Source organism: Orcinus orca, chromosome 4, assembly GCF_937001465.1.
Source record: "Orcinus orca chromosome 4, mOrcOrc1.1, whole genome shotgun sequence".
Taxonomy (NCBI): Eukaryota; Metazoa; Chordata; class Mammalia; order Artiodactyla; family Delphinidae; genus Orcinus; species Orcinus orca.
Window position 1 is genome coordinate 91,337,605 of NC_064562.1, and position 20,795 is coordinate 91,358,399.

Sequence of the window (20,795 nt, forward strand, 5' to 3'; positions counted from 1 at the left end):
GCTCCGCAGCAAAAGAGGCCGTTGCAATGAGAAGCCCACGCACCGCAACGAAGAGTGGTCCCCGCTCACCGCAACCAGAGAAAGCCCGCGCACAGCAACGAAGACTCAACGCAGCCAAAAATAAAAAAAAATAAAAAATAAAAGTGATGGTGAAAAACAGTATTGAAAGAGAGCAATCCTGGAGAGTGGATACATTTTAAGTGATGATTCTCTCTTAAATAATATAATTCACAGACCATGGAGCTAGGCCCCAGGAATCATCTCTCGGCCTACGTTTCCATTTGGCAACCCTTGACATTCTATCATTAAAAGATATATAAATGCAATGTAAATAATGTCAACCACTTTTAAACAAATAATTATCTCTCTTGTTCTTTCGCAGATTTCTATTTCATTTTATGATTAAAATTTTTGCTATGCACTAAATGGGTGCAGTTAGGCTTAAAGTCTAATTTTGGGAATCTAGCCCCTTTGAAACTATTCGTTTCTTTTACATTTCCAGTTATCGTCTATAAATCCATCTGATGCTAAAACATCTGATGTGAAGAAATTGTAAATCTAAACCCTTTCTTCTGCTCTATACACAAAAAGTCTAAAATTTATGATGAGGCAAATGGAACACTTTCATGAGTTAACTGTTCTCTAGACTGAATAGCAGAAACATTTCAGGCAATCAAAAAGCAAGTAGGGGGACTTCCCTGGTGGCTCAGTGGTTAAGAATCCGCCTGGCAATGCAGGGGACACGGATTCGATCCCTGGTCTGGGAAGATCCCACATGCCACAGAGCAACTAAGTCCGTGTGCCACAACTACCGAAGCCCGCATACTCTAGGGCCCGCAAGCCACAACTACCGAGCCCACGTGCCACAACTACTGAAGCCTGCGTGCCTAGAGCCCATGCTCCGCAACAAGAGAAGCCACTGCAATGAGAAGCCTGTGAACCACAATGAAGAGTAGCCCCCGCTCGCCACAACTAGAGGAAGCCCACGCACAGCAACAAAGACCCAAAGCAGCCAAAAAAAAAAAAGCAAGTAGGAAAACCCAGCTTTAATTGATTCCTCAGAGAATTTTTTTCCAGATTATAAATTCTTATATTTTCCATTTTGTTGTTTCAGGAGATACACAAATGAAATGCAGGATATTGGAAAATAAAATGCTGAGAAGTAGGATGATACAAAAATATACCTACTTTGCCTGTACGGAACTCTATCAGGGGAATAAAACCAAAAGTGAATGAGGAATTTTTTCACCCTGGCAAAAGTATAGGCTTCATCTGGCCTGGAGAGAGCCACTGTGCAAGACACCTTGTGACAGTACCTGGAGGGATGTCAGTGGGGCTCCCAGATAGGAACGTTGTACAGACCCCTACCCAGAGTGACCATATGGGGCTCGGGGGGAGAAATGCCCATTGACAAGGCCTCTCCTGGCCGCAGGGTCTTCTGTGCAGCTTCCTGGATTGTGACCAATTAGTCATCCACACATCAGCATTTTCTGTCTTTAGAAGCAATCATTACATTTGCCATTGGCGAGTGTGATCTGTGTATTCATGGAACAGGTTGACTCAACTGTAGTAGATTTAGAAGTGCAGTCCTGGGGGTCTGCTCTGTTGTAATTCCCTTAATTTTCTATCTGAATACTTACAAGCTTTATGATTGTGCTATTATGTACTTATGGTCATAAGAATTCAATTTTAAACAAAATATTCTTTAGTATCCCTTTTCATATGTATTTTCATCCCATATGTAAAGCTTGGGATAAAAAAGTACAATCAGTTGAAGGGTAGAACATTTTAAAAAACACTAATTTACCTTGTTCTTCAAATTTTTTAAGGTTTAAAAAAGTTATTAGTATTTAAAGCATTTTAAGTATTATAAATCCCCTCTCAGAATATCCGTCTCTACTGGGGTGAGATCATGTTCCTCTATTGTGAGCACACAGTAGGAGCTCAATAAATGCTTGTTCTTAGAGTACATGACTATAAACAGATACTTACGTTTCTCTTTCACCATAATAGGTAATATCTATGAGTAGTGTTATCTCTGACAGTGGCATTAATATAACAAAACTAAGTTTAGGATAAGAATTGATTTTAAGTCATACTAGAAGAATGGGAAATTTAAAAGTGGAAATATAAAGTCTAGGGTCTGTCCATGAATTTCCAAATATAACATGCTTGACCAGGAAAATAGAAATGAATATTTTGAGTGAATTCCAGATAAAGGAAATTATCAATACAAAGCCATGTAAATTTAAATTAACATAAAGGAAACATAATTACTTGTAAAAACAACCGTATACATTAAGAGAAATGATACTGTCTTTGAACTTGCATTCTCAATCTGTCTGTGCAAAATTGCTTGTAGTGTCTCCAAACAGGCATCTGTGGTCAGATGCGTCGAAAACATTCCATGAAATGGTATATATCAGAGCAACAGAGCCTGCTGTTTCCTTTAACTAGATGGAGTCTGGCCAGGTCATGGCTGTGCTTTGGAACGACTGGTCTGGATGTGTGAAACCTGCAGGACAGGCAGCAGCAGCTGGAAGGCATCCTGTATGTATGTGGTGCTATTGCAGCCCTATGAAGGGAGAAAATTGTGGTTGGAGGGTTATTGTCAGAGTTCCAGCTTGACAATTCCTCCCATTTGATAATGTTCCTTCTCCTCATACCCCACACTATTTTAGAATATTTTTCTTTTAATGTTGGTGCTTAAAAAAGATGTAAACACATTTCTTTGGATGTTTCTATTCTGTTCTGACTGCCTGGGTTTCCTCTTAGCTGTGTCCTCCAGAACCTGCCTCTACGGTTCCTTGTCTCTTCTTGTCAACTCCATCCCCCTCTGTGGCTTTGTCTTAAACGATAACATTTGTTGTCACCACATTGTTATTCTTGTACCTTGGTAGTTTCCCTTAACGATAAGACCCAATTCCTAAATGCATTGCTATAAATACATAGGTAGCCCTCCCTGACTTTTGTAATTTCCAAATTTTGCATTTGACAGGTACTTCAGACAGCAAGAAACTACTGTATATGCATTGCCCATGTTCAAACTCAACTTGTCAACACCTTGTGGCTTCAGTGGGGTGCCCTGGGGCTACAGATGTGCCAGTTCCTTAGAGATGGTCCCTAATAGAAGGTTTTCCCCACTAATTACAGGTGGAACACAGTGCCTCTAAGTCAAGAATGAGGCCTCCTGGGCTTCTCTTCTTCGATCTTACATCATTACTTCTGGCAAAGCCACAGCTGTACGGGGCAGGTGCATGTCCATGTTACAATGTCCTGGTGGGTGGGCAGGCCACGGAGTGAGCGGTCACAGAGGGTCTTGCCTCTGGTCACTGAACGGGCAGATGAAAAACATTCTACTTGTCATTTTTGCCAGTCTGGAGCTTAGACCTAGCTAAACTCAAGGTTATGTAAATGGAGGGAAGTGCCCATTTTTATGAAAATCACCACTGAGCAAGAATCCCTCATTGCAGCCAGTTATCACAGTGTTAAATCTGGTGTCAAACTTGGCAGCAGAAATGTGCTTCTGTCGGGGGAAACAGCAACAGAAATAACATGCGAGCTTAGCGTTTCTCTTTATAATCAGAATTCTTGAAAATGAGGTATTGCTGCTTCACCCGAGGGTTTACAGCTGGTTTAACTACACAAATGTACTCAGAAAAGACTGTAGACGATAAAATTTAGAATTGCAATAACACTTGCTGCCTGGGAGAAATACACACACACACAAAATGTAGCTCTAACATTTGCTTTGATTCAGAAGCACTTTCTCTCCAGGAGGCCACTTACCTCTAACAGTACACTATTGATCATGGGGTTAAGGACCTCAGCCTTCTTGTTGCTCTGTGGAATCAAAAGGATGAAATTGACAGATTAGGTGCTCATACTCCAAGGCTTGTCCCAGAAAATGCAGATGCTGGCTTTGTTGAGGAATCTCTTAGAGAAGAAGGGGAGAAGTGGAATGCTTACTACAGACAAGGCTTCATATTTGGTGCTTCCCCTACACGATCATTTAATTTCGACAGAAATCTTAGGAGGTAGGTAGGTACCATGATAACCCCGATTTAAAGATGAGAAAATAGGGGACGTCCCCGGCGGTCCAGTGGTTAAGACTTCGCCTGCCAGTGCAGGGGGTGCGTGTTCAATCCCTAGTTGGGGAGTTGGGGAGCTAAGATCCCACATGCCTTGCTGCCAAGGAACCAAAACATAAAACAGAAGCAATATTGTAACAAATTCAATAAAGACTTTAAAAATGGTCCACATCAAAAAAATTTTTAATAAAAAAATTAAAAAAAATAAAGATGAGAAAATAGGAATCAGGAAGGTTGAGTAACTTGCTTAAGGTCATGTAGCTAGAAATTTACACTCAGACCTTTTAAACTACTTAAAGCTCGTAGCAGGTCTGGGATTAGGGGGAGGTGAGTGAGGCTGAGTTGTACAGGGTCGGATTCAGTCTTTATTTAAAATTTTGATATTTTGTTCATCATGATTTTTTGGTGTTAATTTTGATTTTAAAATACTGCATTAAAATATTTATCTAGATGACTGAGGTTGTTTCTTTGTCTCTTTTTGTGGGGGGGGAGTCCCCTTAAATTTGGTAGACATGTTATGTACTTTTACTTGCCTACCCTAGTTCCAGACCTGGTCTGTAGTCTTTTTTCTTTTAAATGCAAACACGGGTACTTGATTATAGGGTGTGTCTTCAAGGTTGGCAGTAAAGTTAAAACACTCTTAAATATAACTTGCAAACAGGTCAGCATATCCCAGTTTGCAAAACATGGAAAACGCAGAATACAGAACCTGATATTAATTTAAGTAGGTGTTCAAAAAGTGGGAGTCAGTGTTCATGTCGCCGTTATTATTATGTCCAGTCTTCTCTATCTAAAATGTTCAATCCACTCTTAGACAATAAATAATTACAGGGACTAGAAAGAAGAGGGCAGTCTTAATAGGCTGCTTTCCCTCACTGTACTTGAAAGACTTTATGACAAACAAAAGTATATAAATGAACTATTTCTTCCCAGAGCAGCCCACTTTCACTGACATTACTCTACCGAGGGCTAAGTAATGTCCTACTGGGGAAACCAGAATGGAGTCTTGGGAAAAACTCTTTAAAAACCCAGTCATTTTAGTAAGTAACCAGAAAATCCATTATGGTTTGCTTTCATGTTTATTTGATTATCAATAAACCTCTAAAATATAATCAAAATGAGGGCAATAAAATGGCATCGGTTTTCAGAATCAATGAGATGTGCAAGCAATTTAAATAGAGTCTGGAGAGCAATATATACTCATTAACTTCAAGTTATGAATAATGGCTCTTTTAGAGAATACAAACAATGACGATGTGAATGATTCATCACAGCACAAGATGAGAGGCACTGTTGTCGTGAGATGGTATTTCAGTAAACTCCATTTAGATTTGGCTTTTTCTTTCTCCAAACGATAATCTGTGTGTTCCTGATTGTGTTCATACAAACATTTGGACACAAGTGTGTGTGTGTGTATTTTTTTCTTTTTTCTTTTTTTTGCGGTACGCGGGCCTCTCACTGTTGTGGCCTCTCCCGTTGCGGAGCACAGGTGCCGGACGTGCAGGCTCAGCGGCCATGGCTCACGGGCCCAGCCGCTCCGCGGCATGTGGGATCTTCCCGGACCGGGGCACGAACCCGTGCCCCCTGCATCGGCAGGCGGACTCTCAACCACTGTGCCACCAGGAAAGCCCTGTGTGTGTGTATTTTATGTGTGTGTATTTATTCAATTACACACTTATCTGCTAGAGCTTTGCTACTCAAAATGTAGGATATGAATTAGGAGCACTGTTACCACTTGGGAGTTTGTTAGAAATGCAGAATCTCCGTCCTCATCCTAGACCCACTGAATCAAAATCTGCATTTAATAAGCTCTCTAGGTTATTTGCTTGCACATTAAGGTTTGAGAAGCACTGTGCTGGAATACAATACATTAAAGGGAATAGAAAGCAATACCATGAATATCACCCACTAACATAAATTAATTAATGTTTAACATGAATCATATAAAACATATAACACACATAGACACAGACATATACATCCTCATCACCAGGCAACCGTAGAGAACCAAACAGTTAGCTATCTGTCTGCTGTGTCTGATGGGCAGCCAACTGGGAGTTGAGTCAACTGGGTGAATCGTTCACCCTTCTGAGACTCAGTTTCTCAGGTAGTAAACTGGAAAGAGCGAGAAGAGGGTACAGTAGAGCCTTGGGAAGCTGAGTCGCCAAGGTCATTCCATCCTGATTAAGAGCTCACACCTCTCTGTAAATCTAGCAGTTACACCAAAGTCCATGGGAATCAGTTAACTTAGATGATGCCAATCACATAAATGTATTTTATCAAGCCTATCCTATCAATGAGCTTCTACCCTCCCCCTTCACTCTGCCTGTTTACAGTGAAGCTCTATTGCTGAAGGCCTGAAATTAGACAAATATAAAAGCTGGTCTTTTACAAAATAGGAGAAGCAAACCATACTCTTTGACAGCAGAATGAATAGTTGGTATGTAACTCATCCTTTATCAACTAAGCCACTTACAGAAGTCTGAGAGGCACACAACTCGGACAGCCCAGTCCACAATCATTTTTGCTTTTTTTGAGACCTGCTCTTTGCCTGGGGTGGGGGTGGGAAGAGGTGTACCCCAGCAGCAAAGTAGGTCTACATGATACGACCCTGTCCTCATCACTACTGGAGACACCAAGATGCGTATCTGAGCCTTTCAAACCTTCTCACCCAGGATCCTGGAATTTGAATGAAGAGAACCAGGAACTGCTGTAGTTGAGTCACATTAATAACAACACTTTAGAGAGAAGGTACATGAGCTCTGGTGATGGGTCCCCCACAGCTGCTCATATACCTCCACTACCTTTAATAAGCTCCCCTTTCTGTCTAAATTATTTAGTGCTTGTTTCTGTTACTTTGTGCTAGGAAGAGATATGTTGAAGTCCTAACCTCCAGTATATCAGACTGTGACCTTATTTGGAGATAGGGTGTTGCAGATTCAATTAGATAAGATGAGGTTGTACTGGTCATACCTTAATCCAATATGACCACTGTCCTTATAAGAAGAGGGAAATGTGGGCACAGACACACACAGAGGGAGGATGATGTGAAGATAGAGGAAGAAATTGGGGTTACACTGCTGCAAGCTAAAGAATGCCTGGGAAGCTGGAAGAGGCAGAGAAGGGTCCTTCCCTAGTGGCTTCCGAAGAAGCATGGCCCTGCCAATACCCTACTTTCAGACTTCTAGCCTCCAGAATGGTGAGACAATACATTTCTGCTGTTGAAGTCACCCAGTGTGTGGTACTTGTCAAGGCAGCCCTAGGAAACTAATTCATTTGTAACCCAAACACCCTAGCTAAAACAGGAAGTGAAACTTGCTGTTTCTCTTGTAAAGAATCATCTGCCTTTGCATCCAGGGCCTTAAAAGGAAAAGTAGAAAGGTTGAAAAGGAATAATTGCCACTGTCTTCTCCAATCCCATTAGGTGGAGTTACAAAACATGACTTGATTTCTAAAGAAAAGAACCAGAAGCCACAGCTCCAAATGAATGCCGAACCTTTCAAAATTGTTGCCTCGAGAACAGAAACACTTCTACAGATTGGTAACATTTTTTTCTTTTGGTCAAAGTTGAGGTGTAACAATAAAGCAGAATTATTTTACTAGAGATTGTGGAATTATATATCGCAGATGTTAAATAATAGAAGGAACCTTAGTGAACAAATAAAGGAAATGAGGCCCAGAGAGGTTTGAAAATCCACCCAATACCTTGTATGTCTGATATGGTCGCATCAGGGCTAGAACTCAGTCAGATGAGAGCCTTAAGCTGCCTATAACTAAAGAAGATGCTCAGGTCTCATTTTAGCAAATGTCCCGGCAGAGCTTCTGCTTTGTGGAGCTATCAAAGAAGGTACTATGTCCTCCACTCCATATCACAGCCCCTTGTAGGCCTTCCCCTCAAAAAGGTGAAAAGAGAATCAGTATCATAATCTTACCCCAACAGTGGTTAAAGAATTTGTAAACTTCTTTGATAAGGAGGCCACTTCCTTGCACATTGCAGTAGTTAATCTGAAAGAACAAAAAAAAGAGATTTGGGTATTTTTAATAAAGAAAAATAATTGTATTGTTAATACAATTATTGATATTAATACAGTATTCCCTTTAAAAGAAGGGCACTCAAGTTTGAAGATGCTCTGTAGAAATATTTTCCTCAGTATTCTTCCATGATTCACAATCACAGTTTAATCTAATTCTCACCCTACCTCTTTATCGAAGCAAAAGCATATGCAGGAAAATACCAGGCTTGAGCTCCACAAGGGGTATAAAACTCTTGCCAAGGGACTTTTCTCCAGCATTGTTCATTTGAAAATAATAATGAACATTCACTGAGATACTATGTTAAATACTTTTATATGCATAATCACATTTAATCTGCATAATGACCTGATTAGGATCCATTATTATTCCCATTTTATAGATGAAGAAATTCAAACTCAGATGTCTCTTCATATCTTGATTATGGGTTTTTTTTTTTTTTTTTTCCGGTACGCGGGCCTCTCACTGTTGTGGCCTCTCCCGTTGTGGAGCACAGGCTCCGGACGCGCAGGCTCAGCGGCCATGGCTCACAGGCCCAGCTGCTCCGCGGCATGTGGGATCTTCCCGGACTGGGGCATGAACCCGTGTCCCCTGCACCGGCAGGCAGACTCTCAACCACTGCGCCAACAGGGAAGCCCTTGATTATGTTTTTATGAGATGCCTCAAAATAAAGATCCTGTAGAATATGTTTTTTAAGACTTACATCAAATACATCAAAACTTTACCCCAATGTTTATTCCAGCCATCACACCTAGGACTTTACCCCAAGAAAATAATGCAAGATAGATACAAATATTTAACAAAGCAATGTTTGTCATAACATTATAGATGATGACAAAAGCTGAAAACAATCTACCTAACAATGGTGCATTTTGCCTGATTTTTTTAAACAATAAGTATGTAAGACTTTTATGAAGTGATTAAAATGCTATTAGCAAAACAATAACTCCAAGTTAAGAATCTTACATGTTAAAAGATCTAGTGATGTCAGTAGAGGCAAGTTTTGTTCTGATAAATAGGGGTTCTGTCTAAGCTATGTATTCAGGTTTGTTGAGCTATATCCATCTATCCCTCCTTCCACTCATCTATCCATCCAACTACTCATCCATCCACCCAACCATCCAAAACTTATCTGCAGGAAGGGTCAGGAGTAAGGCCAAGAGATAGCAAAGAGCAGTTCTGCCTATGTTCTTGGGCAGGTGGGTGGAAAGGCACTTACCGTACAGACATATATGAGGCCTTATTACATTTTGCTTGGAGTAGCTTGGTAAGGTTGGGACAATCAGGGGCTGAGAATCAGACAGGAGCTAAGGGTAAGGTTCTGCTTTCCATACTCAGAAACTTCTGACTTCAGCCCTCCTCTTTCCAATCAGCATGCTAATATAAAACAGTACTCAGATGTTTTCCTCAATACTTGAAACTTTTCCTATGTCGCCCTTTCCTCTTCCTTCTTTACGTCGAGACAAGTACATATTCTTTGCAGGCATTTTAAGGGCAGGATTGTGCAGTGCTTATAATATCTTGGATTTTCACATGTTTAGATAGGAAAATCTACACTAGATCACAAATCTGTACAAGTGAGGAAAAATGCCATCAGAGACACTAATAATGACTTTTTGGAAGGTCCTTCCACCAAAAATTTGCTCCCCAACCTACAATGCCAAATGTAGTAGTAAGTGAAGACTAGTTAGCTAGCAAGTGAGTGAATGTGTTGAGATGTATGTGTGTGTGTGTGTGTGTGTGTGTGTGTGTGTCTGTGTGTGTGTACCCATATATTTTTAGGAGGCTCTTATTTGGGCTCCTGTGTCTATATAATAATGAGAGGGCGTTTGGACCTGTGCTGATTTTCTACACCATAGCTTACAGTCATATGTGTAAAAGTTAATGGCTTATTCTTCAGCTCCATAATCAATTAATGAACGCTCCATACCAGCTATTTTCATGTGTATAACATTATATATATATACACGTTTTTATTTCACTAAACTAATAATAGTAGCTTACTGAAGAATAAACATATGATAGCAAATATGCACGCAAAAGCAATCCACAGTGAACTGGCTTACGTTAGTGACCATCATTGCCAGAATTCAGCACATGCAGAGCTTGTGTAAGTCCCTCGGAACAGTGGGGGTGTGTTTGCATATTTCTGTGAAACTAGTTGAGAAGGTCCATTAAGGTGTCTTTTATCTGTGTGGCATGTTGAAAATGTAATTATATTCAAAGGTCTGTACTTTCAAGATTCTGATCTATTAAAAGAAACACTTAGCTCTGAATGATGTAGGGTGTCTTCCCTTAAATCTCTTCATAAATAATTCCTGGAATGTCTAGCTGATTATTACTGTTCTCGCTAACTTGGCTCATTTCTTAAGAGAGTCCTTAATTCTTAAGATGACCACAGAACAATGGAATTAGTTGACATAAAATCTGAATCTTTAGTAGCTGAGGGTGTATGCGTGTGTGTGCGTGTGTGTGTGCATTTGAATGGCACGTATACATAAAATTGGAAAAATAAGAATTAAAGGTAACATTTACTTTATCAGAACTTTTGCTTGGTCGTGAGCTGGTTTTTCCTCTTCTTGTCCATGAAGAATTAATTCTGCTACTTTATGAAGCTGCTCAATACAGCGAGCTGTTACTTCTGCCAGGCTTTCGATGGACTGCATGTATGCTTCCTGAAAGCAAAAAGTACAAGTCAGAAAATTATTCATTGAGAAGATGCTTTCTAAAAAACTCCTGTGACATTAAAACAATTACATAATTCCTGGAAAAAATCCCCCAAAACAAATATGACCTGAAAAAATTTACCCAAAGATTAATGGGTATACCTAAGACTTTTCTAAGTGGAAATACTACCATAAAACAGAAGTGTCACCAGGTCCCAGGGACATAACAAGCCTTCTTCACAGCTGGGTCCCCAGTTCTCAGAGCAGTGCTGGGCACACAACAGACATGAAAGCGTGTGGAAGGGTGGCTGAATTGAACAGACCTCAGTGGACATTTTTCTTTAGAGCGATCTAATTTGAAATTTTCTTTCTCTAAAATTAAAATTCAACGTAAAATGAAGTTATTACAAACTCATTTGTGAACATAGGCAGATTATAAATTATGCACATATAAATTTATTAAACTACAGAATAAAAACTGTGGTAATGAAATTCTTTTTTGGAAAAAGCTTGAATTATCTCATTAGTTATGGGGCATAAGGACATGTTATGGTTACAAATTTGATATGATGGAATTTTACCCTAAAGATAAATCAACTATGTTCTTAAATATCTTTTTTCCTTTAAATTATAACTGTAACGCTATGGAGGAAAGCTACAATATCTATGCTAAATCATGAAATGTCCTGGTATAGAGAAATTTTAGTGTTTATTACATTAATACTCATATTTCTATAGTGTGGAATAGGGTGTAAATGAAAATGAAATGGTTTTGCCTCACTTAAAATTAGGCTGCTAATAAAATGAACACAATATTACTGCTCTTTAGGCGGACGATCTGTAATGTGTTTACCTCGACTGTCTTAGTTTTCCTTTCTTCCTTCTTGTCTTCTTCGGCGTTTTCAGGTTTCTCTTCCTTTTCTTCCTTCTCTGTTTTGTCCTCTGACTCTTCGGCCACGTCTACTGGCACCACAGTTTGATCCTCTTCCACCCAGTCATGAGCTTTTTTCATGGCCTGCAAAGGCCCCCAACCAAAGCAATACGTTTATTGTACAAATATGGAGACACAAAAGCCAATCCCATGACTTGGATCAAACCCTAAACCGCCAAGGGTGGTTCTCTGTACGTTTAAAGAGTGATGGGGCAATTCCTCAACTTCCTTAAAAACACCTTGTTGTTGCTTTCTGGTAAAAAACACAGTAAGAAAAAGGGACAGAGTAGAAAGAATGTATGGAGAGAAAACTGCAGGGCCTGAGGAATTTTTGGAAAGCATTCTAAAATGATACTCAGGGCTTCCCTGGTGGCGCAGTGGTTAAGAATCCGCCTGCCAATGCAGGGAACACGGGTTCGAGCCCTGGTCCGGGAAGATCCCACATGCCACAGAGCAACTGAGCCCGTGCGCCACAACTACTGAGCCTGCGCTCTAGAGCCTGCGAGCCACAATACTGAGCCCGTGTGCCACAACTACTGAAGCCTGCGCGCCTAGAGCCTGTGTTCTGCAACAAGAGAAGCCACCGCAATGAGAAGCCCTCTCACCGCAACAAAGAGTAGCCCCCACTCACCGCAACTAGAGAAACCCTGTGCACAGCAACAGAAGACCCAATGCGGCCAAAAAATAAATAAATAAAATCTTAAAATAAAAATAAAATGATACTCAGATAGGAATAAAAATGACCGTCACTTTGGAAAAGCCATAGTATATTTTTCACTTTTTGTGACCAACTGTAAAATTTCATATATATATATATATATATATATATATATATATGAAATTTAGCCAGGGTCATTGCTAAAGCCAATTTCCTCATCTGCTATGTCTCATGAAGCCCTTAATATTTCATGAACCTAATAATGTATCGCACCGGAAGACGAAGGATGGCTCTGCTCCTCTCCAGCCATGCCAGAACCTCGCAGGGCGGGGTCGGGGGGTGGGAACAAGAGAAGAACTGTGATGAATTTCACTTCACATGAGTGCAGTTTGAGCAACTTGTGGCCTTAAAAGTTTTTGAACAAGCAGACACCACCTTCCCTATCTGTTACTCCCTGAATTTTGAAAGGGCAGACTTACCAGCTTTTATATCATAGTTTAAGCTGTTTGCTTAAGTTGCATCTGAGCTTATGCAAAACTTACTTCTCATTTGAAAGCTTGCATGTCAAAGTTTAATGTGTCATGGTGTTGATGGCAAGTTAATGGGGAGAAGATTAGGGGAGACAAAACCTAACAAACCATGCTTGGTGTGTCCTCTTTTAGGGACAAAGGTTTACCTATGTAAATAAGCCAGTGAGACCTCAGAGGCACCACACACACTCTCTGAGCTGCGGCAGGTGCTGTGTGGAGATGAACGAGGCAATTTCCCTGCTGTGTTCAAGTCACTGACCTGCCAGAATCAGTGACCTCTACCAGAGATAAAGAAATTGCTCATCTCTCCACCTCACTGCCTCAGTCTGCCCTTTCCTCACCCACCTTGATGAGTGAGGACCTGTGTCAACCACTGATCGCTAAAGAGAAGAAAGAGAGCGGGTGGTGGTGGGATGAACTGGGAGACTGGGATTGACATGTATACACTGATGTGTATAAAATGGAGGACTAATAAGAACCTGCTGTATAAAAAAATAAATTAAATAAATTCAAAAAAAAAAGAGAAGAAAGAGAGAATGGGAAAAATGACAGTTTTAAGTAATTAATGATCAGTGACCTCATTAAGAAATGCCATCGCAAGACCTTGTAGGAACTTGCAAAACATCCAGTGTTACCCTCAGAGGAAGCCAGACAGTGAAAGCTCAGATGGTCTTAGACACGACGAAGCACCGGCTTTCCCGTGGGAGGGGTTGTGTGAGTGGCCTGGCTCTGGCAGATGTGCTTTCTCTGCCTAATGGTGGCATGTCACTTTCGAGAGGAGGGGAGATGGAATTTGAAAAAGCCCTTTGGTGATTCTGCACCTTCTTTCCTCCTCTAGGCTGAGGGTAACCACTGATCTGATCTAAGACCCTATTTTAAGGAGAAATGACTTGTTCAAGGTCACAAGGTAATTGCCAATGAAACTGCAACTAAAATGCAGGTCTCGCGACACAGCCTAACAGGTTCTCCGCAGCCACATTTCATGATGTTGCCTCCTCGAATCTTAATTACTGACCTGGGACTCCCCTCCCGCTATGTGCCATTGGGACTTGGGGTTTTTCTATTTCAGGTGGATTTCTGGATTTTACAACCGAGACCTTTAAAAAAAAACAAAAAGAAACCAACAAGCAAAAACTGAGATTCATATGGTGCTGACCTTATTGAGTTTGTCAGGCGTGGCCGCAACATGCAATTCAAAGAGAAGCTCTGTAAGCATGCTAGCAAATTCTTCTCCCTCTTCTTCTATCCCTGGAAATAGAAAATGACAGAAGTAAGAAGCATGATTTATTTTTCATCCTTCAGAATGTGGCAGCTCCCCCAACCTTACAGTCAGAGCCCACAGTCAGAGTATAAGTGGGGGCAGCAGCAGCCCGCCCTCCAGCCGCTGGGCAAAGACAAGCTGTGCCCATGTATGAGCACAGAGGCGAGGCAGCAGGCTGCAGCTGGGCGAGGGGCTGGTGGAGCCTTGCTGCTCGCAGCTCTAGCTGGGGCACCCCTGGGCTGGCCCGAAGGGCACGTGAGGGCAGGGAGGGACCTACTGGTCTTGTTCACAGCTGTAGGTGGTCAGTAGCTGTTTGCTAAATGACTGAATGAACAAATGAATGACCCTTCTCAGGCTTGAGAGCCCTGGGACAACACTGTGTTTATGACTTACAGTACTGTTATGCTTAGCATTGCAACCCTTAATGATACTCAGGGTACCCTTTTAGGTCCACAGAGCCACAGTACTGAGCAAGCAGAATTTTGTAAACACTAGAGTTTTATATAAACTATATTGTTAAGTGTTACAAAGATATAAACATGGGGAGATTAAAAATATTTGAGAGTAATCAACACTAAATTAGGATACACGTACTCTCTGTAGCTCCAGCTTTTAAATGTGCATTCGTTCTATAGGACAGAGAAAAACACCAATAACTTGTAGCAAATGTTTTAGGAAAATCATCACAGAGAAAAATGGATGTAAATAAAAAACAGATGTTAAAGAGTGTTGCAACAAAGAATACCTATTACTACAATTCTTGGTCTGTATGTGTGGCCGAGAAGATCTTCACCAAGTCAATAAAAAGAGAAAATATCTTTTAAAAATCTTTTCACAACAGTGGTAAACCAAATTAGAGACCCACGGCAGTGTGATAAAATTACACTCTGCTGGTAGGACAAACATGCAAATCATTAGCTAATGTTATTAAATGCAGAGGAGCCCAATATTAAATTTATCTAAAAATGACAGTTCATTACATTTTCTAAGACTACCAAATAAATTATTTAGGTGTTAGGGGGCTTTTAGGAATGCAAGCTTACAAGAAAAAATATGATGAGAATGCTGTGGTTTCTCCCAGAATTTTGCTCCTGGATTGTCTGCTCTCCCTCACTAATGAGATTGCTCTCGACAGCTTTTAGTTAATCCCTCACCTTTCTGGAGTTGTAACACTACATCATGTTGGATTGATTTAATGACAACCCTGCTATTCTTCTCTCCTATTCTTCTTTAGGTGTCTAAATGACATTTATTTATTAAATTAAGTTAATTAAAAGTAATTGTGTTTTGATAATCTGGAGCTGCCCTTTAGGAAAATGGACATATTATGGGAGGTAACAGGGTTCCATCACTTAAAGAGAGATTAATCTACCATTTCTTTTTTTTTTTTTTTTTTTGTGGTACGCGGGCCTCTCACTGTTGTGTCCTCTCCCGTTGCGGAGCACAGGCTCCGGACGCGCAGGCTCAGCGGCCATGGCTCACAGGCCCAGCCGCTCCGCAGCATGTGGGATCTTCCCGGACCGGGGCACGAACCCGTGTCCCCTGCATCGGCAGGCGGACTCTCAACCACTGTGCCACCAGGGAAGCCCAATCTACCATTTCTTAAGCATGCTGTTCAGGACTTCAATTTTTTTTTTTTTGGTCATATTAAAAAATCTCCATTTACTGAAGCTCTATATTAACACTGGAACATAACACATGTAGTAACATTTTCTATTTAACAGTATTGAATCAAGTTTTATCTCCAAGAAATTGCACTAGTTGGGGATGCCATACTGCATTCACTTACACTGGAAACAATATTTCTTTGATGTTAGGGAGAATTTGGGATCCTGTTTTTATCCGTTCTGAATGACACCCCCAGTAAGGCAAAGGTCTACCTCAGGCATCATAAACTGAAGAAAAATAGGCTGCATCTTTTTGGTGATTGTTACTCTGGAAAAGAGGCATCTACATTAGCTCATCTTGGGTTCAGAATACTAGCTGCATGACCTTTGACAGCTAGTATCTTAGTTTCTTCATTATTAAAGCAAAGACAAGATTGTCATCCTTTGTGACTTTGTAGAAACACACAAATGCTCAAAACCATTGTTCTCCATCTGTCTCTTTGATATTGACCTTTTCCTATGCTTCAGTGTAATTGATTCTTCTATTTTGATGCAGTGAGCATATCTCATTAAACTGAAGGCACACGAGGTCAGCATGCGGGGCTAAAGCGGGAGATAGTATTTAAAAGACAGTTTGCAAATGCTTAGAATAATTTTGCCCCGAGCATCTAGGCTGAAGCATTTGAGCTCTTGTGTTTGAGCTTTGATTAAAGATATGTAACACGTCTGGGCACAAAATGCTTCCAGAGAGTGATGTACATGCTATGCATGTACACTATCACAAGTACAATCGTAAATAAAAGTTGTAACTTATTGCATCTTTACTATTTTCCTGGAATTGTGTTAGCACTTTTAATAATAATAACAGCTAACACTTCGAGCAGCTCTGTGTGCCAGGCTCTGCATTATGTTTTTGCATATATTATCTAATTTGATCCTTACAATAGCCCTTAGGAATAGGTATCACTGTCTCCATTTTACAGGTAAGATACTGAATTTCAGAAAGGTTATATAACTTGTTCAAGGACAAATAGCAAGTAAGTAGTGAAAATGTTGCACATAAGACCCTTCAGATGATCCCAGGAGAAGCCAGCCTTGTGTGTCCAAGGTTGCTTAAGTTTTCAGCGTAACCTACGTGAAACAACTGTCTAGTGCTTGGTGATGACATCAATCACTCTCCATGTACACAACAAATGCTTTACTATATTCTGCTCCTAAATGGACAACTTAATCATTAAGCACGTCCAACTTTGGGAACCTCTTTTCCTCTCTCAAGGAAGCCTTGCTTCTCACAAAATAGGTTCTAGTCTCCTTGGGGTCATGTCATCGTCTGGCTGGAAGAGCGTGTACCTGGCTCACTTTAGTGATTGACTAAATCAATCAAACCTGACAAATCACGCCTTGATGCACCCTGTGCCTTTGTATTTTTGGGGTGACGTGTAGGCCACTTACAAATACACCCTAACTCCTACACACAGAAATTAAAAGGAAGAAGAAAAATATGAAAAGAAATCCATTGAAAGACCTGCCCACCATCAAGATCAACCACATTCAACAACTTCCACGTGCAGGTAAAAAATCAGACACTGGAGCATAAACTCTAGTCATCAGGGCCCTGTTGAGTGCACTGTGCTCTTTGTTCACTTGACCAGATGCATTTGCTGTGTGCCTGTGACATGACAGGGACACCAGAGAAATAAAGGTGCCTCACTCAGCAGTTCCCACCCAAAGGACAGGAGGACTATAGGTCAATGTGACCAGCTCCTGTAAAAAGAGCAGATGCACAGAGAATTTGGAAGTGAGCAGGAGAAGCACCTGAATTAAGAAATTCTCTCCTGTTCAAAGGGCTATGCTTATTAACAGCAGTTTCTAAGGACGGCACCAATCGTTTGTCTTGCTATTTAACTGGTTACTTTCCTTTACCTTGCACTTCTTGATTCTCTTCATTCTCTAATTCTTTGGCTGCAAAGATGTCTTTAATGGAAATTAGGTCATTTTTTAAGACTTCCAGCTTCTCTCCATCAAGTGATGCTAAAAATGACTGAACCTGAAAAAAAGAAATAGGTCAGCATAACTGTCATCTTTTCTTCTCATTAATGATGTTTACGTACAGCTGTGCCCAGTTCTCCCAGGTGATTCATGGTGTGGGAGGTAACACTGGGTTGAATGTTGGATTTAACTGCCTAGTAACTGTGCAACTTTGGGTAAGTTACATAAGCTCCTTGGGCTTCAGTTTTCCCATGTTTTTAAGTGAATATATTTGACAGATAACATTGTGTAAATTTAAGGTGTATAACATGTTAATTTGATACATGTGTATATTGTAATATGATTGCCACTGTAGCGATATTTAGCACCTCTATCACATTACATAATTATACTTTCTTTTTAGTGGTTGAGACAAGTAAAATTGTAGTCTCTTAGCCAGTTTGATGATTATAGTACAATACTGTTGTCCGTATGCCTCATACTACACATTAGATCTCTATCGCTTATTTACTACTTTTGCAAGTTTGTACAGACAGCTGGAGATAAAGGGAAGAGAGCAGGCAGGAGGGTGATATGAAAATTTGAGGAGTCTGAGAATTCTAAGTGGAAACCTGGCCTTCCAGGCCATTATGAAAGTACATTTGTCAAGGAAGGATGACAGAATATGTTTTCTTTAACAGTTTGTTTCCAAAACTCTTTAACTTTGAAATAGTTGGTATGTGCAGGGTTGCCAGATAAAATATAGGATGTCTGACTGAATTTGAATTCCAGATAAACAATGAGCGTTTTCTTGGTATAAGTGTGTATCTCAAATATTGCACAGGACATATTTATACTAAGAAAGTATTCATTGTTTATCTAAAATTAAAATTTTATTAGTCATCCAGTATTTTTATTTGCTAAATCTGACAACCGCAGTAGGGTCTCCATTTGTATTCTTGCCAGGAGCCTGTGACTACTAGGATGGGACTAGTGGAGTCATAAGATGGACAGAGCCCGGCTTCTGGATCCCTAAATGCTGGCAAGCTGCCTGCTGACCAGACACTCATATCTTGGGCTGTCACAGGAGTGAGGAGAACTCTTACTGTTTTTGACCCATATATTTTTAGGACTATTTATTATAACACCCAGTAACTATTATTACTAAGCCAAGAAAAAGTTCTGCATTTCTCACTATGAAAACTACGAAAATCTCCAGGCTGGGGAAAGAAAGCAGAGCTTGTGGGAGCAGTATGCCAACAGAGGGAAACGCCCCCCTCCAGGGACCAAACTGCCTTCCTGGCAACATCAGTCCTTTGGGGCTCTTTTCTAGAGGCCTGGGGCTGTTTTACAGCTAGACCTGCATTGGAACCAGCCAGAGTGGAATGTATCTCTACCACCGTGATAGATTCAAGGGGCCATGCTCCCCTGTAATGTTTTCAACAATAATAACATGTATATATAAGAATGCAGATAAAAATAAAATGTCATCAACATTATATACGCATCTACACGTGTATGTAAAAATGGCAGCTAACGTTTATTGACTACTTATTATGTATTAGGCATGCTGCAACTAGCTTCACATGGATCATCTCATTTAATTCTTTTAATAATTTTACGAAGTTGGTTATCATTCCCATTTCATCGGTAAGGAGATTGAGGTAAGACAGGTCCAAAACCATACAGCTACTGAGTGGCATTTGATCACATAATGTCTGACCCCAAACCCTGCTTTTGTAGGGAAAAGTTTGTTTTTTAGTGGAAAACTACATTTTCCAGATCACACTTTACCAGATTATTGGATTCTGATTCCATGGGAGTAATTTTATAACTCCGTAAAATGTAGATAGCTGATAGCAGTGCAAAACAATAACGAATTTTGCCCAGTGGAGGGACAACCTCTCCTTCTATGGAAAAACCAGGTTTGTGTCCATTTGTACGTTCATTTCAAAATTGCTTTATTTCATATGAATTTGTGCTTCTTTGGCTTTTCCTTCGAACCGGTTATAACATCTGTCTGGTTCTTTCATTTAATTAATGAGGTAAGTAAATTCTTTGATTTGTGTTCACTTGGTATCTGCATGAGTCATGATTTTGCTTTAAAAAAATGATCCGTTAACAGTTTAACCACAAGACTGTCAGTGATGGCTGATGGATAACGAAAAAGGAAATAAACACAGAGTAACTTGTAATTCTGTAATCTTGTATGTGTGTGTGTGTCCATCCTGTTTGGTTCTTCGTTACCTGTTATATGGCAGAGGTCCTCTTTCCCTGACTAGGTGGGCTTCAAGAATGTCTCAACCCCCCAAAGTCCAAATGTAAGAAGACAAGGCCAACAGGGAGTCAAAAATCACTCTTCACTTCTAAGGCTTACTTCCAAGTTCAGCCTCCTGTCTGAGGACCTGCCTCTCCCCCAAGTAAATGTCACTGGGATGGCCCATGGCCCCTCCCAGGAAGTCCAGAGGGTACTGCCCTGTGGCCTTCACTGCAAAAACACCCCAGACTACAGTAAGCCTGACTCACAAAAAGAGCAGTATATACAATTAAATGAGTCAATAGTTTTAAAGTGCTTAGATTAGTGATTATATAAATGACATATAAGTGTTTGTTAAATAAAAACACACACATTTGGGGACGGACACACACACACACACACATCCTTTTAAAAAAAAAGAAATCACCAACAACCCTGCTGACTTCCACTATTCATGTTTGTTTTCTTGGGATCAGACAGTGTGAATGTGCAGGGCTGTTAGGTAATTTCCCAGAGCTCTGTTCAGGAGCATCACTAAATAGAGCTTTAACGCCCAGTAAGGTAATCCTGCCCTTTGTGGCCCAGGCATTCTAACACATGGGTGAATAAATAACTATATCACCCATGAAACTAAATATATTAGAACCCTGCAGTCTGGGAGAAATACCAGCTGCTTTGTCTCCGCTGGGTAGGAATGAAGACACGGCCTGGCAGGGCACCTCTGATCTGGGTACTACATCATCAAATGGAGGCACAGGCCAGATGCTGACAGCCAGGGTTTGCAAGGCCTTTTG

The 20,795-nt window shown here is 40.5% G+C and overlaps 1 protein-coding gene across 4 annotated transcripts in view; it reads right to left on the reverse strand.

The window, feature by feature from the left end:
- Nucleotides 1-1,031: 1,031 nt before the first annotated feature.
- FAM114A1 (family with sequence similarity 114 member A1) overlaps nucleotides 1,032-20,795 on the reverse strand; it is a 60,167-nt gene continuing 40,403 nt past the window's right edge. For all 4 annotated transcript variants that reach the window (XM_033421657.2, XM_004266236.4, XM_033421656.2 and 1 more), the window contains 7 exons: nucleotides 17,700-17,823; nucleotides 14,065-14,156; nucleotides 11,643-11,804; nucleotides 10,659-10,798; nucleotides 8,024-8,096; nucleotides 3,790-3,843; nucleotides 1,032-2,575 (listed from right to left, as the gene is read on the reverse strand). In XM_033421657.2, the coding sequence (XP_033277548.1) occupies nucleotides 2,474-2,575; nucleotides 3,790-3,843; nucleotides 8,024-8,096; nucleotides 10,659-10,798; nucleotides 11,643-11,804; nucleotides 14,065-14,156; nucleotides 17,700-17,823 (747 nt within the window). In that variant the 3' untranslated portion in view covers nucleotides 1,032-2,473. The remainder of the gene's footprint in view (nucleotides 2,576-3,789; nucleotides 3,844-8,023; nucleotides 8,097-10,658; nucleotides 10,799-11,642; nucleotides 11,805-14,064; nucleotides 14,157-17,699; nucleotides 17,824-20,795) is intronic.